The sequence below is a fragment of the Cynoglossus semilaevis genome, chromosome 16 (assembly GCF_000523025.1).
Source record: "Cynoglossus semilaevis isolate Cse_v1.0 chromosome 16, Cse_v1.0, whole genome shotgun sequence".
Taxonomy (NCBI): Eukaryota; Metazoa; Chordata; class Actinopteri; order Pleuronectiformes; family Cynoglossidae; genus Cynoglossus; species Cynoglossus semilaevis.
In genome coordinates this window covers 12,575,709-12,601,742 of record NC_024322.1, presented here as the reverse complement: position 1 = coordinate 12,601,742, position 26,034 = coordinate 12,575,709, and the positions used below count along the sequence as shown (strand labels likewise).

At 41.6% G+C, this 26,034-nt stretch overlaps 1 protein-coding gene across 1 annotated transcript in view; it reads left to right on the top strand.

The window, feature by feature from the left end:
• The first annotated feature begins 7,911 nt into the window (after nucleotides 1–7,911).
• kcnj3a (potassium inwardly rectifying channel subfamily J member 3a) overlaps nucleotides 7,912–26,034 on the top strand; it is a 22,947-nt gene continuing 4,824 nt past the window's right edge. The window contains exons 1-2 of the mRNA XM_008328743.3: nucleotides 7,912–8,589; nucleotides 10,297–10,513. Coding sequence (XP_008326965.1) covers nucleotides 7,912–8,589; nucleotides 10,297–10,513 — 895 coding nt within the window. The remainder of the gene's footprint in view (nucleotides 8,590–10,296; nucleotides 10,514–26,034) is intronic.

The window sequence follows — 26,034 nt, the reverse complement described above, 5'->3', positions numbered from 1 at the left end:
ATATAAAAAGAAAAAAGCTCGCTGCTCACTATTGGCTGTTGATTTACAGTTTTATTATGGTGTTTTTGGTGGTGGAGGGTTGTCGTGTTTTTTACTCACTTTACACACAACACTTTTAGATGTTGTTTCTAGTCTTTGACCTTAATTGTTGTAGAATTTCACCAACCGTAACGTCCACTAGCTGCAGCCTTGTTCTTCTTTTTGTTTTGTTACTCCTGCAAAACGGAACGCTTTCACCTTCTTTCACAAAAAGTGAGCTAAACGCACAATAGTGCCAGGTTTTTACTCGGCCACAGCCAGGCTAAGGCTAACTACGGCGTGACCTCAGAGTGTGTGATGAAAACTGCTGGATTTCTCCATTAAGGACACAATAGAAGCTGAGTCTCTGTCCTTCTGGTCTCTGTGATCGTCTGTAGGAGCTGTCGCCGTCAAACCAACAAAAACATGCAGCTCTAGACACTCAATTTCAAATTAGACGCTACACGTAGCTTCGCATGTTTCCCCGTTTCCTCCAGTGTCTCGCGTGTTTATTTGATTGTATGCTGCTCTGCTGCTCAATATATGGAGCTCCATCAACAAAGTGAATCCAATAATAGGTCCAGGCAGAGTGGGGGAGTGAGGGGGATAATCAACCCCTTGGATGGAACTCTCTTTTCCGCTGGAGACCACAGAAGAAAATCCAGCACTTAATTGTTGAGGGGACCTGAAGTTCCAGAGCGCCAGCACTAAAAAGCAGCTTTAATTAGACGTGGTGTGAGGCCATTATCGCAGTGGGGCTCAGATCCGTTGCCACAGGAGGCACAGCACACGGCAGACACAGAGAATAATGTACAGTACCTGTCTCTCAACGCGCCGGACCCGCCGAGGGACCGGAGCCAGACGTTTGTGATGTATGTTGGCAATCTCTTGAGTAATTTTTTATTGATTCACAAGGAGGAAGTCACTCTAACAAGCTTCTCCTCTGTGATAATCCCCTTTTAGTGTTGAAAGCAGTGATTAGGAGGTGGGGCCTTGCTGCTCTCAGCCGTAATTGTAAAGTAATCAATCATCAATCACCAGGAGCCGTTGCACGATACACTCCTAGTTTGGATGCTATTTTCGAACGACGCATCAACAAATATTTTCCCTCTTCATCGGGGGAATGTAGCCCCAACCAGTCTGAGCCGGAGCGATATTTCATTTTGCTCTCTAAGTGTAGCTGTTAAGGCTCGTGCACACGCAATAATTCATCTTTGACTGTGTTGATGTAAAAGCAATCATTCTCATTAGCCCATGTGGTTATGGCTTAATTGAGGGTTGAGTCTTGAGTTTAGAGTTTTATCACTGATGCTATCACAAGTCACATTTTAAACGTCCCATTTTGGTCAAATTCAAGACAGATTTTGCCTGAAGATGCAGCTTTGAACATTTCAGACCAAGAATGCAGAAGGTTTTGTTGTTTCCACGTCCTTCGTCCTGTCTTTACACACACTGCAAACCAGTCTTTGCACAGAGAAAATTCAGGATGTTTGTCTGTCATAAGTAAAGAATTGTATGTTTAGATTCAGTTCCGGAGCTTTTATAAATTGTTGTTTTTGGTGCAGGAGTCGTGTATTTGTAATCGGTGGAAATAAAAGTTCATCAGAGCAGAGGTGGCTCTCCATGAGGTGTCTGTGATTGTGGAGGATGTATTGGAAAATGAAAAATTACAGCAGATTGTCTGAAGTGATTGGCCGATCGTCTTGGATAATGACCTGAAGTGCTGTCCTGATTGAGGGAGGAGGACGAATGGATCTCGTGCCCCACTGTTGGTTAATTAGATTAATAAATCAATCGTTTTCTCCCATCAGGCTTCGCTCGGGTTATTTTTGTCAGATGGCTTACAGGAAAAGGAATCGTTAAAAGTTGCTGATTGTTCATCCACAGCAGTTTGACAGACCAGGAGAAGCTGTGCAAACAGCAATTTTCTAATGAAGCTGAATTAAAAGAAGAAGAAAATTCTCTGCAAGAAATGAAAAGTGCTGCCTTTACAAATGTTCCCCATGATCAGACCGCAGCTATGATCTGCATATATTCTAATTTAGTGCACAGTGTCACACATCAGCTGCCTCCTGGTGTGTGACAGGAACAAGCCTGGACTCTAACCTCATTTCTGTGTGAGCTGTCACTGACGGAGCCTTTGTGCTGAGCAGGATTTAAGTGTTTCTGTTTGGCTGGGGATTAAAGAAAAAAAAAAGTGTTTCAAATTAGGGCCTTCAAATAGACTTACTCATGGCTGCTCTTTTCAAGGCGAGCCATAAATGACACTTTATTCCCACACGCTTCATGCAAATTGTGTTTCGTGCTTACGCCGCTGTGATTAAATGTGATCCTAAAATGTAAACACATGATGAAGGTGGAATTAGGAACAGATGAAAACACTGTCACGTTTCATTAACAGTACGTTTGCATCGTCTTTAGTATTTGAGGGTTTTATTTAATGCTGTTTTGGCACCTGATCAGATACTGACCTTGATGCGAAAAAATGTCTTTGACAGTTTGTTAAAGCAAGTGGTTGATGTGATTGCCTTACATCAAGACCATCACTGGTTCAATCCCTGTTCTTTGTGTGTGTGGGTTCTGGCCACGAACTGCAGCTTCTTCCCACTGTCCAAAACAAAATACAAATATTTGTCATTCGCTCTTACTCAGCCATAGGTTTGGTTGTGTGTGTCGTGGTTGTTTGTTTGAGGAGGGTCTACCTCACCCTCGCTGATGCCTGCTGTGATTGGTACGTACGATTACCACCCACCCCCCACAGCCCTGATAAAACGCGGTCCTTGGTTTTGCTGGTGTCATCATTTTCCTCCTTCTGTGATTGCATTTTAATTATGTTTTCATTCAGATGTGTTTAAAATGACAGAACCAGTGAATGTCAAGACTAATCTGCTAATCTGAGATTATCTGGTTATTATTTGCAGATTCCATCAAACCGTATCAATAAGAAGATTATTGCCAAGATTCTGTTTCTTATTCTGTGCTAATTATTTTTGCATGAAGTTTGAACTGCATCCAGGTGTTTTTAGTCGTTATGATTCCAGCAGACAGTGACGTGAGCTAATTGCCTTTTTTTCTCTCTCTCTCTCTCTGAGGGTGAGACACAGTAAAACAGTGAAGAGTTGTGGAAATGAAACTTTGGTTTCATTGAGAACGTCATCGAAACACAGCAATTAAAAGACTTCCAGCTCCTGGTGCCAGCTGGCTGTCTGTTGTCCGGTCAAACTAATAGTCTTATTTTTCCTCCGCAAATATGTGAATAGCCTTTTCCTACTAATGAGGGCTGGAATGCATGGTGGTTGACCTGTGGCCCCGTGCACTCATTATAAAAGCAGATTCCCGCAGGAGCCAAGGCTAATGTTCACCTGGCAATTACCACGGCCTGGTGACTGACGGAGAAATGTTTTTGAGTTCAGCGTCCTCAGGAGGAATGATTCACTCATCCTTACAGTCAACACTGAGACACCACTAACACCAACCTGCAGTGTGTGTGTGTGTGTGTGTGTGTGTGTGCTGTCGTGCATCACTCATTTGAAAACAAAAAAACAACAACAACAACATGAATGCCAGGCCTCAGAGCTACTGTTTGTCTGTTGGTCTGTGTTCTGGGCTGAGACCTGATGTAGAATAGAATGTGGTGAACCACAGTGAGAGACAGGATGACAGGACAGGTGGATCCTGACTGGAACCAGACCGACTTACCAACATACTGATGAGTGAGCTCAGAAAAACAACCTACAACAATATCATGCTGCAGCGTTAGCTTGAAAAAGAGCAAATTATTACGATAAAAATACATATAAATATATATCTAATAGGTTCTACTCAGGATGTATATTTTGTACGTGTTTATACGGATAGTAATAGTCGAGGCCCTTTAATGTACCAGGTTAGGTAAATTCTTTGCAACTGCCATTGGGGGCACCATTAAGTGCGAGGTTGCAACTCACAGGCTGCCACACAGGAGGCGCCATTTGGGGTATGTGCCATTAGGGACTGTGTGCAGATGTGCTAACCCAGGCGTGGGCCCAGGGGCAGATAGATGGAGTGTTCATGTCAGCTAAGATAAGTGACATGTAAACGTCATGCATAAATGCTAAAATGCTTTTATTATTTTTTAACACCATCTATGGGGAAACATGGGTATTGCAGGGAAAAAGCAGAAGTATAATGATAATATAAATGAATTATATAATTCGGAAAGGTTTGGCGTGCCGCATCAAAAAGCTGAACGGGCCGCATTCGGTCCCCGGGCCTTAGGTTGCCCATGCCTGTGCTAACCGCTACAATATGGATTCACCAACTTGATCAGAACTCGACTATAGTTTGAACGGCTGTCTTTTTGAGTTACACAGATATTACCATCGACACAGTTTAACTCCCTAGGCACCAAACTTAAGAAGAAGAAGATGAAGAAGAAGATGAAGATGAAGAAGATGACTCAGGGATCAATAATAAGTTAAGATGAGAAGCGCCTGGTAAAAATAATGTTTTTTTTTTCTGCCTGGTGTGAGTTTTCAGAGTCTGTGTGACTGAGGGTGTGGGTGTATTCTACAGTGGCTTTAATATGATGAGTAAATTCTGAGTTGCAGCATTTGGTCCCCCTGTGATCTGTGTGTGTGTGTGTGTCAGCAGCTTTTCATGCAGGTCCCATTATCATCCAGGAAAGTTCTGCGCATAAGCCGGTGCTGTCACCTCTGATGACAGAAGGACTCATCAGAGGCTGTTAGTGAAGGTGACCCACGGGAAACAAGGTGCGTTTGTAACTGCCCACTGCACGTACAGCACAGGGGAAACCCCAGCTGGACTGTTAAGAAAAAAAAAATCACACAATTAAAATGTCATGACTTCTAGAGATAACATACAGTTTACCAAGTGGGTTAAATCCTCCAATTTCAACGTTCAGTATTTTTCTGTTATATAACTAGGCCAAGCTGAAGGTTTCCCAGGTGACAATGTTGAGGATTTCAGTGGGAACGACCAGCCGGGATTAGAGATGACAAGGTCAGAGGAGCAGCAAAGATTGAGCAGTTTGGAGATAAGCTTAAGAGGCAAGATGGAGCGTGGACCTGTGCTGTGGACAGATAGTGTTGGAAGAACCGGGAGAAGATTTACAGCCGTCTTGAAGGAGGAGATAAACACGAGGGGTCTGAGAGTGAGGTTGGGGTGAGATGACGGTAGATGATCCACTCTGGAGGAAGAACAGGGGTCAAATCTATGGTTTTATTTTCTACTACTGGAGCAAAGAAAAAAACAAGATGGAAAAGATTCATTAAGAAAGTCTGATTAATCACTGGATAGCTGTGGATTAACTGTGGTCATGATTAATCACTGGATAGCTGTGGATTATCTGTGGTCATATAGATAGATAGATGGATGATAGATGGATGGATGGATCGATCCGTGGGGCGTTCTCTTAAAAATTAAGGATATATATTCCATCTCAATCGATCATGATTAATCAGGATTAGTCATCATTCCTTTAACAACGAACCAGTATTTTGTTTTTTAGCGTCATCCCATCACCACTTCAAAATCTGTACCTCTAGTTGTAACATCGGTAAAAACTCTTCACCTGAAGCTCTGCGGCTTTGTGTCCCTGGTCGAACAGCTGCGAGCCTTACATCACCAAGCACAATGCCAGGTGTTAAATAGAGTGCTGTTAAGCTCACTGCCTCTGGATCGTGTTAAACGTGTTCTGTGGAGAGATGAATCACACTCCTCCCTGGTAGTCAGATGTCAGATGTTGAGGTTGAGGTGAATGCCAGGAGAGCTGTCCCTGCTTGACTGGATTGGACTAATTGTAAATCGTGGAGTTTGTTTATCTGGAGTTGATAGATCCAAGAGTTCCAGGAAAGAACAGGAACGTGTCTTTGTCTTCTGGATGGGAGTCCTGGATCTGGACCCAGGAAGAAAAAATTCATGATGAACTACAGCAAAGGCATGGAGACCAAGGTCAGATTGGACCAATCGTTGTTTTGAATACTGTGTTTTGACTCCATTTTAAAGGACATTTGGTGTAAAATGTGGCTCATAAAGTCCCAGTCCACTTGCCAAGTTGTTTTGTTCAAGATGTTTTTTGTTGTGTCCTCACTAAGTAGCTGTTTATAGAACCTGTCACATAAAACCAAAAATATATTTCACAGTTAACACTGCGCGACACTGACGGATGCCAATCAGAGGAAAACACTGCGCGACACTGACGGATGCCAAATGCCAATCAGAGGAGGGTACTGAGATCCTAAAGACTTTGACTGCAGGGGATGTTTTTGTAGATGCCAACAGGAAGCTGTGTGAGATGAAGGTAAAATATATATATTTTTTAAATATTTACACATATATATTTATAGATATATTTGCAGAAATGTGAAATACTTGGTTTACCATACCAGGAAACACTTTTACCTTAATTATATAAATCCCAATTCTTGTTAAAAATGTGTTTTTTAATTTCATCCTGACCATTTCTCCAGCTTAACCAATGGCATCCTTATAGTTTCATTACTGCCCTCTACAGTCGACGTAAGTTCTCCTACACAGAAACACCTGGAGAACCCGAATGCAAAGAGGAAGTAAAAAGAGAAAAAACAAACAGGGGGCAGTGTTGTACACACCAGCATACACCCCTAGTGGCCTTTTAAACGTCCTTCTATGGTGTAAGTGTTGTTCTCCAGAACAAACGAATTTAAACAATACATGAAACTCAGTAATTTTGTGTAGTATTACTCCAATATTTGTATTACATTCTCCCATTCTGCAGTTCGGTCTGTTGGCTGTGTCCGTGCTGCAGAACAAAGATACAGTTGTTGTTTTCACTACAGTTACGTCATTCCAGTTTATCAACCACTCTTTAGTGGTTTCATTTAAATGAAAATGTGTGGCGTCCGTGGCCATGATGACACCCTGGCTACAGTCCCGTGCATTTGGAACATTTGGAAAAGAAAAAAAAAAATAGTCAAACCAGGCTAACTCCCTGCCCCCGCCCCCGAGCTGTCTGTCTTTGTCAGGCGGCACTGAGCTACAGTGGGTGCATCACTGGAAGCGTGGAAATGCGCAGGAGTCGCACAGGGAAACCAGAGAAAAGGGAGGATTTGAGCAGTCGGCAGAGCATTCGCTGGGTCTCTACCACTGGACCAAGACCAACCACTGCACACATCTCTGACAGAGAGAGGCAGAGAGAAACAGAGAGAGAGAGAGCGGTGCCGGAAGAGGAACACAGCTCTGGAAGCAGAGTCGATGCGCGCAGCCAAAAATGACGACGTTGGGACAGTGATCGTCTTCGTCCTGCTCGACGGTTGTTCCAGTCACATGCTCGGATGCAGGTGGTCTCGTGTGTACACCCATCACAGCGGCGGGAATGGGAAGAGATTGATCTCAGCTTCGAGTGCGCACAGAGGCGTTTCATCTTGGAAGCCGTTTCCACAGAGTAATTACGCAGAGACATTGGTGTTTAATGGAGCGCTGAGGGACTGGGGAACTTTCCACGGAGAACTTATTGTGTAAATACAGTTTCGAGCTGCTCGGCTCCTTCACGGCCGGTGAGTAATCCGCGTCGCAGCGTCTGAACCCAACCTGAAAACCTGGACCGCGGCTGGCGCGTTTGGATAGGCTGCCTCGTCTGGTGCGTCGCGTATGGATTCATTTGGCTAAAAGTGCTGGCACATTGTTGACGTTTCATGGCTGTAGAGTGTAGCGACGACGGTGTGTGGCGAAAAGGGACGATGCAAGACTAGCCGAGGAGAAAACAGCGCACTTTTATCGCCTTCTGTCCCCCCGTCAGGAGCCATTGCGCACAGGCTTTTCTTAACCACTGCAGCAACTACAACAGCGCGGACTTTACTTTCTTTTTAATTTCACAGAATCCTTGGTGATTTCTTTCGCTGCTGTCATCGTAGTATGTCTGCACTTCGAAAGAAATTTGGGGACGATTATCAGGTAGTGACCACCTCATCCAGCGGCTCTGGGTTCAACCAGCCTCCCCCGGAGAAAAAGAGGAAGAGGCAGCGGTTCGTGGATAAGAACGGGCGATGTAACGTCCAGCATGGGAACCTGGGCGGTGAGACCAGCAGGTACCTCTCAGACTTGTTCACCACACTCGTAGACTTGAAATGGCGCTGGAATCTGTTTATTTTCATCCTCACCTACACGGTGGCTTGGCTCTTCATGGCCTCCATGTGGTGGTGCATCGCCTACATCAGGGGAGACCTCAACAGAGCCCACAATGACAAGTACACTCCATGTGTGGCCAACGTCTACAACTTTCCCTCAGCCTTCCTCTTCTTCATAGAGACCGAGGCGACCATCGGGTACGGCTACCGGTACATCACGGACAAATGCCCCGAGGGCATCATCCTCTTCCTGTTCCAGTCGATCCTCGGGTCGATCGTCGATGCCTTTTTGATCGGCTGCATGTTCATCAAGATGTCTCAGCCCAAGAAGAGGGCAGAGACGCTGATGTTCAGTGAACATGCGGCGATTTCCATGCGGGATGGAAAACTAACTCTCATGTTCAGGGTGGGCAACCTGCGTAACAGCCATATGGTCTCTGCACAGATCCGCTGCAAACTGCTCAAAGTAAGTGTTGACAAATGTTCGGATTGGTACACGTCCTGTTTTCCCTTTTTCTCCCTGAATCCCAGTCATCCGTGTGATGATTGACTGATACAGTACAGGCCTACACTCAGTCACGTTGAAAGACACCTGCTGTTGGAAGACTGGCCCAAAGTGGGAAGCGAATTATTATTATTTTTCCTGGTTGGTTTCAGGGGTTTTGTGCAGGTGTTCTTAGAGAGAACATCCACGTCACTTTTATATAATTTGACCTGATTTGCTGTCTGTCCATGTGCAGCTTGATTTAACACTCAGGCTTCCAGTCCGTGATGCTGCTTCCATCATCTTTTTCCTGTAATTTGAATATTGACATCATCAAAATTACAGCAAACCAACTCTCACCACAGTAAACTCGTGACTTAATTTAAGAGAAAAAAAAGCTCTCTAATTCACAGATTTACACACAAAACCAACAATCTTTCCCCTGGGCTTCACTGGTTGGTGTTTTTTTCTCTCACGTTCATTCTAAGTGCTTAAGATCAATTTAGTGTAGCCTTAGAAACGTGATAACTCCTCAAAAGATCAATAATAATCCAGTTTATTCCAAAAGTCATTTCAGCTCAAAGTGTTATTCGTTCCTAATTTCGAGCACGGAAAAATGTCAGACCTCAATTCTCAAATGTCAGACATTTGAAGAACTGCTCATAATTTGATCATCTCACTCCTGAAACAAAGTCGGAGCTCCACATCCATCACTGAAAGCTTCAAATGCTTGGTGTCACAGATATTGTGTGTGAAGTTCAGGTCAGAATATCGACTTTTTTTTTTTCCAGACACCTTCGATTCTAGGTTACTCAGAAAGTCCAGTGGCTTTTTTCACCAGGGTCAGAATATCGACTTGTCTGAAAAAGAAAACCAAAAAAAAAAAAAGAAAAAAAAAGGAAAACCTGATCCTCTCACTGCAAACCCACAGGCTGCCCTGTCTGTGAAGTGTCCCAGTCATTATGACCTAAAAGTATCGCTGTAGGCAACAGCACTGGAGGTGAGAGAGTTTCCTCCAGGAGGGTTCAAGGATAATCCAGGAAAAACTCAAACGTTTTGATTTGAAATATCCCACAGAAAACTCCAGTCAAAGCCACGTCCCCATCAATTACTGTCAGGGTAATATTTATATCCCAGGTCATGTGACCCTCAGAAGGGTCGTCACCTGGACGTGACGAAACTTTTTATACTGCGACCACACCTGGAATAACTGTAGCACAACCGTATCCTAATCACGCACAAAAATATACCATAGATTATTTTTTTAATAAAGCAAGTATAATTTTGCTTTTATTTAACTTTAATCTTTCTTAACTGTTCATGGCTATAAATGATGATTTAATGCTGATGTAAATAATTAAATGTTAAATTAAATGAAATGTCATAAAAGTTGTCTTTGTTAGATTCACAGTTTAATTAAATACTCACTCTTTTCACTGTTTTCAAGTCAATTTTATAAACGATTAATAACCAAAAAATACGTTTAAATTCCATTTACTTTTCAGAACATGTTATAATACATTTTACTTTAAGAACATTAAACATATTACCTGCATAAAACAGAGGAGAAGGTCTGTGACCCCCTCAGCGGTCAGTCCCAGGTCTGAATGTCCTCCTCGTGTATAAAACAATCGTGTCCTCCTTCCACAGAAGTCAAACATTTCTGTCTCTTTCTCTACATTCTCTCAGTCCCGCCAGACACCTGAGGGGGAGTTTCTTCCTCTGGATCAGCTGGAGTTGGACGTCGGTTTCAGCACCGGTGCAGACCAGCTCTTCCTCGTCTCCCCCCTCACCATCTGTCATGTGATTGACACCAAAAGCCCCTTCTACGACCTCTCCTTGAGGTCCATGCAAACTGAGCAGTTTGAAATTGTGGTGATACTTGAAGGAATAGTAGAAACTACAGGTGAGTGACCCAAAAAATGTGTCTCGGTCGGCATGAGCTGTGTAAAGTGTCAACTCTTCGGTGTGTTTTCTTCAGCCTGCTGTGGCTGCAGGAAGGTTTGGCCTTTTTTTCCCACTCTCCTCTCTTCTTGAAGGGACTTTTTGAGTTATTGTAATGGACGTTAATAACAGACAATTAAAGGGAGCCACTTTGACCTCTTGGTGATTTGGCAGCCTTACACAGCTGCCTATAAGAACAGTGCTAAGCATTTGTATTTAATGGATTAGTGATTTTCCATCATAGCTAATCAGGCATAGATTCATTCTGTGCATTAAATATAAGCTGGTTGGGTTTGGAACACGAGCATCTCAGCCACTATCAGGTCACCATCGGCCTCTAGCCTGGTTTTTTTTCTTTTTCTTTACTTTAAGTCTCTTTGCCCAGGCAGCATTTACCTCATGTCACGGTGGTTCTCCGAAGGGACGATGATTTGCTTTCTAATGTCCCTGAAGACTCACGGAGTTCCACTTTTACAGGATGAGTAATGTACCGAGAAAGAGAATCCCACTGTGGTCATTTTCAAAATCCACCACCTACACTTTCATGCTACAGCTGGAACCGTATACAGTCTACGGTGTCCTCGGTGATGTGGAGTGAACACGGAGTGAACGGAGAGGCAGTTGCATTCATTTGGTGGAGAGAAAACAGCATATGGAGATGTGACAGCGAGGCTCACAGGCAGACACTGCAGGTGCCAATTAGCAAAGATACTCACTTCCTAATTCCTGTCTCGGTTTCACAGACATTTTTTTGGGTTTCGTTCGTTGTAACAAATGAACCTCCGAATGATTTTGAACTCTTAATGTCACTAAGACCTCGCGTTTGAAATGGAACCTAAGAGCAGAGGCCTAAATGTTATCATTTGATAATATGAAAATCCATAAGTGCCAGCAGAGAGACAAGGACCCTCACCACCACAAAAGCAATTAGCAAAACATAGCTAAAGATGAGCTAGGTTAGCCAAACTAAATTGAAAATAAAATAAAATGCTGTATTAGCCTTTGAAGTTAAGGTTGTTAAAAGATATAACTTCAGAAAATAAGAAGTAGTTGAGCTAAAATAGCTTCAAGTGAGTGAAGATGTACAAAAACAAAACCAGAGTTTTGCCAAAATATAATCAAACATGGACCAGAAATTTGTCAAAGTTACTGAATAAAAGTTGGTTAAAAAAAAAAAAGGAGAACTACAGGAAAAGACTATAAAACGGTTGTACAGTAGGTTATTATTAAAAAGGCTTTAGGTTTAGAAATTTGAATAAATGTAGATTTAAACATTTCTTTTATGCGATACGTAATTTAAAATGAATGAAAGATAATGAGCTCAGTGTTTGAAAACCTATTTCCTTCAAACGTTTTTTTTCTTTCTTTTTTGCTGATGTAATCCCACTTTATTTAATTTCACATCAGATTAACACATGACGTGAAATTAGTTACATGTGACATGCTTCTCCTCGGTGGCAGTGATTGTGATGTACATTTAATTAACCTGCAATTACCTGGAGCTGTCTTTGTCAAACCGGTCTAGATTCCGATCCTTTGAGCGCCTGACGCTCGGGTTGGTAGTTCACAGACGTGATGATGTGAAGCCGGTGGAGAGGCTGATGTAAAAACAATCTATGGTTAAAAATTGATGTACAGTGAAAGTCTAAATCCTCAGACGCTTTCATTTCTGGCCAATGTAACTCTGTTTCCATGGCAACCTCTCCTTGAGTATTCGGGATTGCAGCACTGCACCTAAACTTAGGGTTTTTTTTCCCTTCTTCTTCACATGGTATAGCAATAATGACACAATTTAGACCATAAACCTGGCAAATATACAGTGCTGAACGTGCGGTGGAACGGCCGTGTCGATAGTATTACCTGCTGCGGGGGTGGATCTCCCATGATATGTGGAAAGCCATGATACTGTCGACGGAGAGACCTATTCAGAACAGGTGATACAGCAGAGAAAGATAAAATATTTATGACGCCTGCTGTTTACTCGTGAAGAAGACTCTCTGGGTTTATGTTCTGTCTTATGTTTGGTGTGATAATATTTTCATTCATGGCACAAAAACTCTACAATCACTGGTTCTCCAGACTTACTTGAGATAATGACAGAGACGACGGGTAGTATTTTTGTTCCAAGCGGTGGCGACGTGTACATTTTGTGGCTAATGTAAATGACATGAGCCGAGCTGAAACTGTGATTCAGTGAGTACAGTGTTTGGTGTCAGGACAGTGTCTCCTGGACTCATGCCAGCTGTGACTTTCTGGTTAGAAGTTGTTTTTAGCTGAGCTGCCTTCAAACTTTGAGAAGCACCCAAAGGCCCAAACGTTTTTGTAGACACTTGTAGCATTTACTGTGACCACCGTGTGGGGCTAAATGTTTGGAATTAGTATAAGTTACTGTACTAGTCTAGCAGCTACATGCTAGTGTTTTCTACCATGCTGCTAATACACTACACACTACGCTAGTGTCTGCAATTAGGTTCCTTATTTCTTACATGCTAGTGCGCTGCTAAAACTCCGCCAACATGCTAGATGCTAGCTCACCAATAAACAATCTGATTAGATTTATATAAAACACTTCACGACACAATGATAATAATCATGAATCAGGGCTCTCATATGTGTATTTAGCACCACCTAGAGACCAGGTATGCATACTGCTCCCTTTAGCAATTCTGTGGTTTTCGTCGGTGCTCAGCTGTAAACCAGAAATGAGCTTAAAAAACGTACTTACACCAATGGAGTCTGACCAGAGCTGGACGTAACAGAAGGAGTTTCTACCCACTACAAACCAGCTCTGACACAACATCTGCTCTACTGTAGCTACTTCACCTGTTAATAACCCTAATACTTCATAGAATCACATAGATATCCACCAACAGGGCTGTGTGTGTGTGTGTATGTGTGTGTGTTAACACTGGAGAGTGTGTGTCTGACAGTGAAGACGAACCTTAATGACAAAACAGAACCACGTCTGCAGCGCTTGACAGAAGATATCGGAGGATACACTCGCAGTAACTGCAGATATTTTTAGACAAATTGATTGGATCTATGTGTGTGGTGTGAACAGTGTTTTTCCCAAAGAGGAAGGAATAGAACAATGTGAGAGTGAGAGTGAGTCAAAGGCAGAAAGAGAGAGAGAGAGATAAAGGCAGAGTTACAGACCTCACATATGGTCACATAGCAGGTCCAAGATCTGACATGTGTGACCTGTATCTGATCTCTCTCTCACCCATCCTTGAGGAGACAACGCCGTAGGACCCTGTGATTAAGTCATCAAATTGACTGGCATTATTTACTTAAACAGTTTCCTACACGTGTGTCACTTCCATATTTGGGTCTCAGCGAAAAAAACCTCAATCGAGCAACAAGACCTGTAGTGTGAACGTAGCCTTTTCAGAACGTGTTTAATGGAACTCGTCTATCCTTTTGAATAATAATAATAATAATAATAATAATAATTCAACATGTTATGACTGCAGCCATCCATGTCCTCCGTACATAAGTCCCAGTAAATTAAACTCTGCGTCTGTTTACTTGTGATATGCTGGCGTGTCATCACACTTTACTGAACCTCTGAATCACTGCATGCTTATTTGAAGGCATCTCAAAGCAAACCTACATTTTTTTTTTCCAAGTGTGTTTATCAAGTAGGTAAAGACTAATTACTGCGCGTGTAATTCTAATTTATTTGTTTGTATTAAAATAAATGATAAAAGACCCCACAGTTTCCCGGGGCCCTGCGTAATTAATTCATTTAGTTTTTATTTCCTCCCTATTACTTCTGCCTGTAGCATTTTAAAAAATGTACAAATGTTAAATGTTAATGTGGTGGAGATGGGTTGGATCCAATTTCTGCCTGAAAATACTGACTCCACTATATATACTGTATATGTATGTATGTATATAGAGAACTGCTGAATTATGCTGATATACATTTTTTTTTTTAAATCATCAAAAACGTATTTCACTGCAGTGTTCTGCTTCTGCTGTGAGGGGCAGAAATCCTAACGGCTCTGATTTTGCTGTGTTGCAGTGTAAGTTTTATTAAAGCTGTCATTTACTGTTACGGCCGTCTGCTTTCCTGAAAATGTAAGAGACGCAGAGGAGAGAGTGACATAAATCACTTTCAGCCGCATGTCATATTCCCCTAAAAATGAAAAAAAAAATCTTCTGAGTTTTTATGCCTCAACCTCAAACCAAACTACAAACAGATTTGTTAAATGTAGTTTTTACTGCAGCTAACAGTTTTACAGTTTCTTAGTAGATTATCTTAATTGTCCTGAGAAAACAAAGGAAAATACATTTACCTTTGAATACACTTCCAACTCCAATATTAAATAAATTGCACACGCAAGAAAACACACAGCAGTGTAGCATCGGAGAAATCGACCAGTCAGTTTTAACCGTTGAATTTATATACTCAAAATAATAAATCCACCTTAAATTCCTGTGTGACAATAAAATTATTTTAGAAAGAGCTTCATGTAACTAAAAGAAAAAAAAGTATTAAAAAATGTTTCTTGCTTTGGGTTATAATACAGAAACGTATGATAAGACAATCTTGTCTTCTGAATGAGCTAGCTAGCTAGCGATGTTCTTAAAGGAAACTGAGCTGTTTTTACTCTCTTATGTTACTATGACCCAAAAATGTCTCTGCTAATGAGTAAGTTCATCCATTAGTCCTGTATATAAGGAACATACAGCAATGCTAATCTGAAAAACAATGCTAACCATGTGAAACAGATCAAAGCGTAGTTACCCCTTATTACCACTATAGGGCTGTTGTCTGTGTCACTTCTCTACCGTCGGCTGGTGATGACCTCACTTTGACTCCTCTTTACAAGCAGCGCTTTTACATGGAGTCTTAAAATACATCAAAAGTTTAGTTAAATGTCCCATTAACATCGCTAATGCTATTCAGCAATCAGCACTACAAAGGCTCAAATCCCAGGCCAGAGGCAGCGTGTTCATTTATGGAGCTAATTCGAGCAAACCCGGAATAAAATGTAGCTGCCAGGAACAGACGCTCGTGGTCCTTCAACCATGAAACTAGTAACTTTATTGCAACCACATTAATTTTCACGTTTTTTTTTTTTTTTCCTGATGAACTTGTAAAACTGGATGTAGCAACACAGACGAACGGAGACGCTTTCTGGTAAATGTCGCGGCCCGCGTGTGCTGAGAGCGTGCGGTTTCAGATCAGTGACATAACTGACAGAGATAAAGAAGACGGTGATTCAGTCAAGCACATTAGTCAACCCTGAAATTTACTGTATTTATTGGAGGCTGAGACACAGCATTCAGAGCTGTACACGATCTGAGAAAGAGCTTTTACATTCACCCATCAGCCTTGAAAAGCAGTGATTCACGAGCTCAAACTGCATCATCAGCATGAACCTCCTTTATTTTATTTTTTTTTTAGACCGCTGCGACTTAAATGCAAATGAGTGTAATCATTACACTTGACATGAACTTCATAAAGTGCTGCAAACATGCCACATTTACAACCGTTTATTCGGCAGCGTTACCCAGGGTTTTAATATTTATAGGCGTGAAGTTTACCCAGAGATACACTCTGCAGACGCAGTATTCATTTAGATGCATCTGTTTGTTGGCTCAGTAAGTTGCAGCTGTGGGTTTTTTGTTGTTGTTGTTGTTTGTTTTGTTGTTACATCTGTTAAGGGAAGCAGCTAATGATCTTTTCTGCAACTATGTTCAACATGACATTCTCTGCAGTGGAATTCAAACTTTTTGAATGAAAAATACCCTGTTGGGGTCCTTGCCCCCCACTTTTGGAATCACCTCCTTGGAGTTAGCAGAAATGATTTGTTAAAATCCTAAACTACGAGCAATTTACCAAACAATGATGACAATCAGTCAATATGAAAAACCTAACACAAAAAATTATAAAAAATTAAGTATGCAAAAAAAATCAAAAATTTAACTTAAATTATTGTGAAAAAATCCATAAAATAGATCAATTTTGATTAATTATATCTTGCAAAAAATAACTACTTCATGCCATTGAAAAATTAACTGAAGAAATAAGTCACAGAAAACCACAGTGGGGCCTCAGGCCAGAGTTTGGACACATTTGAACCACTGCTCCACATTGACTTCACCTGATTTTCTAATTCAGTTGTGTTTAAAAATAATAGCAGACAGAGAGCAAAACACATTTGTCTTCTTTTCGTCAATAAAGCTCTGTATTGAATTATCTGTTGCGTGAAATCCCTCCGTCCCATTTTTATCATCTGAAAAGCCTTTTCACCTGGTTTGTCGAAAACTGGTCGAAAACACAAGCAGTTTGTTTTGGTTGCTTACAGACAGGCTCACCGTGTTCTGTTTATTCATGCGTTTCTCTGTGTGTGGATCCTCTACAGTATGTGACTGAGCAGAGCAGCTGTGGATAATGACTCTCCATTGTTTGGAACTCTCTCCTAAACTTCAGTTTATGTTTGAAATTATTCAGTCAAAATATTAAATCTGCATCCGACAAAAAAACTATAGTTTCATTATTACATTCATTATTATCATGTTAGTGTTTTAAATAGTTACTACTGGATATTTTTATCACACATTAAAGCATTTTTTTTTTAAAGTTGTAATATTATTGTTATACTATCTGATTTTATAGTTCTGAATACGTACTTGTTTGGTACTGATATCGTCATGTGTCTCAACCAATGAGGACTTGTGGGGCGGGGCTAAAACTGCTGCAGCTCTCACATGAACCGGAGCAAAAACTACTTTAAACAATATTGGGATGTAAGATATTTTTATTTAAAAATCTCTTTTTTTAGCAGAGAAAAGTTGATTTTTTTTATTAGTTTGAAGTATCACCTAAATGCAATTTCGTGATGTCCATCCAGAGCTTTAGCTGAAACATTATGCGATTAATCATATCTAAAGTTTGTATTGCTGCCTACGTTTAAATTACATACATGCTTGGTATATACATCAGAAATATATATGTATGTATTTATATAAAATACACTCACCATAGGGTCTGTGAAATCATATTCATGGGCTGAAATGGAGAGGAATAATTGGCGTGGTGCAGGCTACAGTCCGTTGTGCTGTAGAGCCGGTCCACATAATTAAATGGAAACGTCTATTGACTGCGATTAGCAGAGCAGCCAATGTCATGGCTCAATCTATGTTTTATCATCAGCTGCTGTAATTGAAATGAAAACGGAGGGCTCTCTGTTATGATGGCGGCTTAATAGTTTCCATCATACGAGGGAGAGGCCACAACCCTGGGGGTCTGGAGGTCTTAGGTAAACACCGACACAAGTGAAGCCTGGATATGAGTGTGCCGCGACACACAGTGCTGTCCTCGGCAGAAACACACCATAATTCATTCTGAGTCATTACACCCAGAGCGAGTCCTCTCATCTGCTGGTCATGTTCTCTGCCAAAGCCCTGTGGGTCAAAGGCTTAAAGAGGGTTCAGTTGGGAAGTTACCGCCTGCAGATCAGGTGAGGGCAGGGTTTTTTTTTTTCCAATTAAATCTAATATACCCAGGGTGAGAACTCGAGAGAGAAGTGTCTGCCCCTGCGGAGCTTCACCTGTGCAGCCGAGGTGAGACGTCATGTGTTGGAAACCTCTGAGACACACTTTAGGTTCATCTGACTTTGTTAAAATGGTCGCTTTTCTGAGACCTGCCTGGAATGTGGAAATTGTTTTTTGAAATATTAAGATTAATATTTAAGAATAATGTTGGCAATGAGTGACTTGATGGGTTTTATGGTGATACATAGACTCTGAATATACTATAAATATACAGTAATAAAGTCACGTACATTCATAGTTGTCTATACACTGGCTCTATATATATAGAAGGGGAGATACGGAGTATTGGGCTGTTGAATAGACACGGGTAATCTATATAAATATATATGTATATATGTAGATTAATATATTTGTATTTATGTGTGTATATACTGTATATATCTATATATAGATAGATATATACATATATAATTTTGTAGTGTGTAGTATTGACCATATACTGTGAGATTTTAATCATATTATGCCATAAATCTAATCTTTAATCAGTACCACAACATATAATGTATACATAGTGTATGTTCAGTTTATATATATATATATACTCAATGTTGGTCGGTAGCAACTGGTCACTGGTCAAAAAGTGTGAGGATGTCTGCTGTACCATAAATTTCTGTCCTGATGTCTGTACTGGTCCATCCTCAGTATTTAGCTTCATCAGGTTATTAATATTGATTCAAAGTCGTCCATTCATCCATTTTTAACAGGAAATCCCATTTGGTGTGACATAGAAACTAATGATGGTCAACAACAACAGCAACAACAACAACACCTTACCCCTCCCCATCCCCCCAGGAAGGTATCTGCCGCCCCCCCCCCCCCCTCCCTCCCCTACTGTACATACAATAATTGTACTGGGGATGAACTCTGCATAATGGGCAGTGCAGTGAACCAGCTATGACATCCTGGATTCATTATCCCTTTTTTAGATCAACCGTGAGAGCTCCCCAAGAGGGGGAATAGTAATTGTGTCTTCAGGGATTTGTCAAGTCCCTGTTGGATGGCAATAAATCACTGGTAGACGAGGTGTGGTGGTGGCAGACCTGGGATGGAGTCACTCTGTGACGCAAGCAACTCTGGAAGAAAAAAAAAAAAAAAAAAGGCTCAGCAGATACGCCGATAATTAGAAGTAGGGAAGTTAGAAACAGTTGGGTTATTGTGTCAGTGCATGCAGTTAAAATGAATGAAACAATTCTGACCAGTAGACGGTGATGATTAATACCAGGGCGTGAAGTCTTCAGCCCTGGGAGGATGTGTTTGTGGCCGTCACTGAGATAATGTTTTGGCTCCACTTCTTTAAGGTTACGCTCATGACGAGGAAGGCTGCACAGCTCTTTATAGTGTTAGTCGGTGGCAGAATTGATCGTTGGAGCAGTGACCGTCCCTGAAGAGCCAGTGAATCAATCCTGCCGTCTGAACACACAGCCACAGGAACAGGTTGCTCTTAAATCTTTCTTCTGCCAAGAGCTTCATCCAGGGCTGCCTTTTTTTTTTCTTTTTCTATTTCTGTTGCTCAGACACGCTCGACTTTACGGGAATGATCTGCTCTCCAAACTCCAGGGAGAGCAAATTGATTGGAGACTCGATTTTGTACCGACGAGCCTTAAACTCCTCGTTAGTACAGAGTCTGAGATCTCTTCAACTTTTGTGCCACACAGCTCGTCAAACGCTGCGAATCTTCCTCCCGACTTAGGCAGATGTAATTGAGGTTGTACAGCTCTCAATCAGTCTGAGAAAGAAAACGATTTTGTGATCATTTCTGCACCCAATATATACTGTATATATAGGGGAGAAAATCATTACAGCCTCGGCTGGAGTCAACACGTAGCCGGTGTAATTTTTTTTTTTTTCTATTGGACCAGCAGTGGTTGTTTGGCCTGAAGGAAATCTATCGATTGCTGTTTTGCTCAACTGGTTCCTTTTACAACAATATTACAGCACTGGCCTGGCCTGGTAATTTGTGCTCTCCTGGCTGAGTTAATGGCCTTCAGCCATATGCTGCTCTAGCTTTCCTGACACCCCACCTTGACTGGGGGTGTTTGGCAGCCTTTACCCATGTTCCTTTGCTTCGCTTCCTTTTTCCAGCTACCTCTTCGCTTATGCGACTGCCTCTCCCCTCCCCCAGCACAGTCACTCTCCTCTGCCTCCCTGTTTTCTTTGCTCCGTCAGTGCTTTCAGGGTGAGAGAAAAAAAACAAAACCTCAGAGCCGCATGCTTTAAAAAAACAGCCAGACTCCACCGAACATTTGAAGTAAAGTTCTTATTTCCCATGTTGCAAAAAGTCAAAAGTGTGACAAACAGGTGACCGAGGCTTCTGAGTTATTCTACATGCTACCACTGGATGTTGGTCACCATGGAAACCCAATAATCAGACCGGACCACAATAACTGTGTCTGGGACTAAATTAGATTTCATCTGTTGAAGGTGTTATTTGTTTGACATCCTCTCTGTCAGACGTGTAGAAGCCCAGACCCCCAGACCCTCAGAACCACAGCTCAGCATCTCTACTGTAAACTCTCCTCCTCCTCCTCCTCCTCGTTGGAGCTTCAGCTCAGCAGCTGAAAGAAGACAAAGACAAACTCTGCTGCCGCTTTTTCGAATGAAAAAAAAAAAAACAAAAAACAGAATAATTGCCAAATTAATTGCTGTTGCTGTACAAGCCAGCGGTGCAGCAAATACACTCTGTGGACAGGCCTGGCCACAGTGGATGGTCAACAATGGTGCAGAGAGGATGGATGTTCAGGCGGTGTGTTACGGTGGAGGGAGGGGTCAAAGTCCCATTACGCTGAGGAACAGATTAGCTTAAAGAAGACGTCGTGGGGCCTGGATTTTATTCTAAATTCTAAATGTATAAATACACATTTACTTTGGCTCAGCTGCGATTTACCTCAAAAACCTTTTGGATTTAGAAAATCCAAGAAAGAAAAACAGTTCTGAGGAAGAGTAAACAGTGAATGAAATATTAAAGAACCTAAATCTGATGAAGTTAATTCTTTTTAATGTTCTTGACATTTTTCCCTATTTATATTTGTCTTCCTGTTCCATAAATTTACAAATAAAAAAAATTATAAATTGGTCAGATATAGAAATGGCAATTTTTGTCAATTAATCGTGATTTAATACACAATTACCCCTAAAAAAAAGCATCCAAACAAAAAGTAGTTGACGCCGACCTTCCTCTCAGTAAACCTCCGTTTTCACCTGGTATAATAATGCCACAGTATGAACGTGTGTTTGTTTTCATAGTGAGTATAGTAAGTCTTTAGACTTTGAATATATGCGGTGTTTACATCTTTCTGCAGTTCCTCGCACTTTTCTTTGCGAGCGTTTTTAAAAGACTGTCAAGAGAGTTTGCAGACACCACCGCACTTCTGAAGGCAGTGCATCTGGGTGTGTGTGTGTGTGACTGTGTGTGTGTGTTTTACTGTGCGACTGTTTGACTGAATAAACTGAATGAAAGGCAAAGCCAGAGTGAGAGTGAGAGGTGGAGGAGGGGGTGGTGGTGGTGGTGGTGGTGGGGGGTGGTGGTGGCTATTTAAGGTTTTGTCAGAACAGAAGGTGTTGAAGAAGGTTTTGACACCCCCCCACCACCACCACCACCACCACCACCCTCCAACCCCCCCTTCCCTTTCACCGATTCACATTTTGAGCAGCAGTTTGAACCAACCCTTCGTCTCCACTCGTCGCTGCCACTGGATTATTCCACCACGTTATTAGAACTGAGTTGTTATTTCGTCGTCACATATCAGGCCTGAATTGTTCGATCCAAAAATCTGGACCAGGGCTGTGGCTGCCCGGGTGGATTTGGCAGGGCTGTAACACACTGACTTGTGCTCTCAGCGCTGCCCCTTGACTTTCCTCCGTCCTCACTCAGAGTCAAGTGTTCTGCTGATGTGCAGCTGAGAATATGACTGAGCCACGCAGGCACCAAACGGATATAATCTTCCTGCTTCTACAACCTGGATAAGCCTCTTTTAGATGACTGAGCCTATGAATACCACTTAGCTTTTTTTTTTTTTTTTTTTCCTCAGCTGCTATCAAGAAACACTAGCAGGCTGGCTTTCAGTTTATGGTGCTTTTCTATTCCAGCCGCCAAAGAAGCCATTTTATCTCAGCTGTCACTCCTTTACTGGCTGTGTCACAGCGAACAGTGTATTTATATAGAGAGCTCGGCTGATGTGTGTACATCTTAAAAGTTTGGGACAAATCTCAGACCCTGAAAGAAAGAAAGAAAGAAAGAATAAATAAATGTGACTTGGTGAAATGCTGCCCCCTCTGTCCAGTGCAGGTAGCTCACCTCTATGTACTGTACATCTGAGTTGTTGGATTACAATCTGTTCACTCTTGAGGAAGAAAAATGTGGAGCTGTACACAGAGCATGCCCCCCCCCACCCCTCCATGCAGTTTTACAGCGTCTCTGTGTGGATTTTGTGGTTTCAGCAGAGGATTACTCTAATGCCACTCCTGTTGTCACATTTCGGAGGTTGTGTATATTACAGCAGTACGTTGTCTGCTGAACTTTAGCTACGGAGGCTGGAGACGGAAATACTCTTTCTTTGCAGGATTAATACACGCACTCGGCAGTAACTGGCAGATGGTTACGCAGTGCTGTGCTTCATTAAGTGGTATCTTCTTGACAAAACAAATGTCGTTGAAGAGGTTTGCCAAAATCAAAGTAACTGATTGTTAATGTGATACTACAGTTATATGGTAAAGTAAACAGTAGAAGTACGACAAACAGTGGGTACATATACAGTCAAATGTTCTGATTATTATGACTGACACATGTAAAAACTCAACAACAAAGTTTTTATCATAATATTTTTTGTGTTTGTTGCATTTTATTCAATCAGGGTTTTTTAACCCTCGGATGAAGACTTCTGAATTCAGAACTAACATCAAAATCTTCCCCAAAGTGCTGTTAAAAAATACTGAAGGTTTTGATCTGGGTTTCCAAAACTGAAAGAACATTTGAAAGAAACTTGATTTCACTTCTTTGTGACCTCCTGCAAAAGACATCCGTCAGAATTCTACAAAGAAGGAATTCTTGGATGGAAAAACAGGCTGCAGAAAAGGTTTAAATGAGAATATTTATTTAGTTTTGTTTTTTCTTTGACTCCGTTTTGACAGCTTACTTATGTACATTTAATTAATTCACCTACATCTGTCTCTCTCACTGAAGCCGTCACAGGTATCTGCGGCGGCCTTTATCTATGAATGTAATTCTTTACACATTCATCACTCGCAGACACACCCTCAGAGCTCACGTGTCTGCGTGTGCTGTATTTCTTCTGCAAATTACTGTTGTTTGTTTTGTTTGCTGTTGCGGGATTATTACTAATTCTGTCACCGTGTGGCACTTTTCTGTGAAGAGTCACTCCTTTGTGGTTTTGAAATGTATTGCTATTGGCTGTTACCAAGTCACAGAGGAGAACAGATAACCATTTACTGAAATTAGAAGTGCAATGGATCCACCGAGTTGCACATTTCTCTGCTAATGGTCTGAATGAGGAATTGTTCCTTTACCAATAGCACTGATGTTTTCCCCCGTGAGCCCTTCTTATTCTTCCTTTCCTTAATAGGCCTGGAAATGTTTACCTGTAGGAAAATGCGATAATATTCGTGTTCGTCATTTGGAGTAAAAAATGCAGGACTTTCGTAGCACGTAGGCTAACATTGGCTCCAGGCCTCACGTGGTAGATTTTGGTTCTGTCATGTCTTTATATAAACTGTAACTTGTTTATTTTGTCTGTGGTATGTTTGGTTTGGAACACGCGGTGTTGATGGAAGTAAATCGGGAAGCCCTCACTCTCACGAGCGAAACTTTCACAATTGTTCTGACTTGATGAAAACTCAGTTATGGTTCATATGTGGTAAAAAAAAAATCAGATTAAAGTAACTTTTCTCCAAGTCTTGATGGCTAACTTAAAAACGTCTTAACGGTTGCTGGCTGGTTGGCTAACAGAGCAACAGGAAGTACAGCTCAGCAGCAGAAACAAGTCAAGCTAATGCTAAAGTCATTCATAATGTGTGAATCTAATGGCAAGTTATTGACATTTTGTAGTTGGATTTGTTTTTTCATATATTTCTTTTTGTTGTTGCCTTTTTAAAAAAAAAAAAGATTTGTTTCTCACGCTACAATCAGATTAAAGTAACTTTTCTCCAAGTCTTGATGGCTAACTTAAAAACGTCTTAACGGTTGCTGGCTGGTTGGCTAACAGAGCAACAGGAAGTACAGCTCAGCAGCAGAAACAAGTCAAGCTAATGCTAAAGTCATTCTTAATGTGTGAATCTAATGGAAATGTATTGACATTTTGTAGTTGGATTTGTTTTTTTAATATATTCTTTTTTGTTGTTGCCTGTTTTTTTTAATTTTTTTTAAATGATTTGTTTCTCTCAAAACGTTGCTCTTCAATAGCGCAGCACATTATTTGCGTGTAGAGACCTGGTCACATGTCCCACATTGTTCTACACAAACGTAACATTTGTCCCACATTTTTATCGATCGACAGTGTCAGCAGAGAAGAGGTGAAGAGTTTCCGGCTTTGTTTACAAAGTAAAAAGAAAAAGAAAGAAACCGACTCAGACTTTAAGTCTCTCACACACAGATCGATCCTCAGAATTGATCGTCACGTGAACAGATTCAACAAACACATTTGGAAAGAGCCGTGAATGATGATCACGCTGCTCGTGGCTGAGGTGTTCATTCTCTCGTTGCTGTGATGTTCTTTATAAAAACGCAGCCACGTACTGTAGGAATGATAGATGGCAGAGGAAGACAAAGTTGCTCCGTGCTTCATTAAAGATGACATTTACAATATGAGCGCTTATGAGCTCGCTCTAAAATATACGGCTTGGCCGCTCGACCAAAACAACGACACCTTCAGACTGGGTTTTACCCCTCACTCCTCACCCAACCCTCACCCCTAACACTCGTTTCTTTCCCCCCTTTTTCCTACTTTAAACAGTTTTACCGTGAAGCGTATGGCCCTGTTCTGTGTGATATTGTTACTTTTACTCAGCAGTGAAAGGTTTATGGCTTTTGCATGTGAAGAATCCTACAGTTTTGTTTCCATAGAAACACAGGATCCTTGGCAGACGTGTATCTTTGAGTTACATAAGGATTTACCAGTACGAAATACACACTCCAATATGTGCATTCTCATTTGACTGGGTTTCTATTTTAAGGAATACTACACAGCAACCGTAGAACACATTCAAAATCCACAGTTTCTTTTTTAAATATTGCTGCTATATTTAGCCGCGTAGCGCTGCCGTGTCATGTGACCTCTTTGTTTAAAACATTCCTACACAACAAAGTGAGAGTCTCCATCATAGGGTGAACTGTATCGTAACACGGGTCATCGGTGTTATGGTGCTTGTTGCGCCGTTTATATGTGGATGTTGCGTAACAGCTGGTCGTCCAGCAACACAGCTGAATGTATACGACGCTTCCTCGACGCTAATTATGCAATAGCTGAGGCAGCGGCTTTAAAATGAGGCGTTTGATTTAAATGCACAATAATGACCGTGATCAAGTCCAGCGTCGTTCTCAAATATTAGAAAGAAGACATAGATTGGACTGTAAACACTGAAAGAGAGAGAGAGAGGGGCAGGGTTACAACAGAGGGGTGGAGGGCTAGAGGACCGCGGCAAGGGGGGGGGGCGGGGGGGCGGCTCTAACCATACTAATAAGAGTGAGATGAAGCTCATGTGACTAGTATAGAACTGATTCCAACTTACCTGAGGCATGATTTCACTTTACTTGCTCACTAAGTAGATATTGACGTTCCAGTCCTGCATATGCAGTATGGATGTCCAATTAGCATCACGCCATCGACAAGACCATTTAATAAAGCCGGCAGCTTGACTTCTGCCTGTGATTAAGTGGCTCTTATCTCCCCTCAGCTCCGGGGT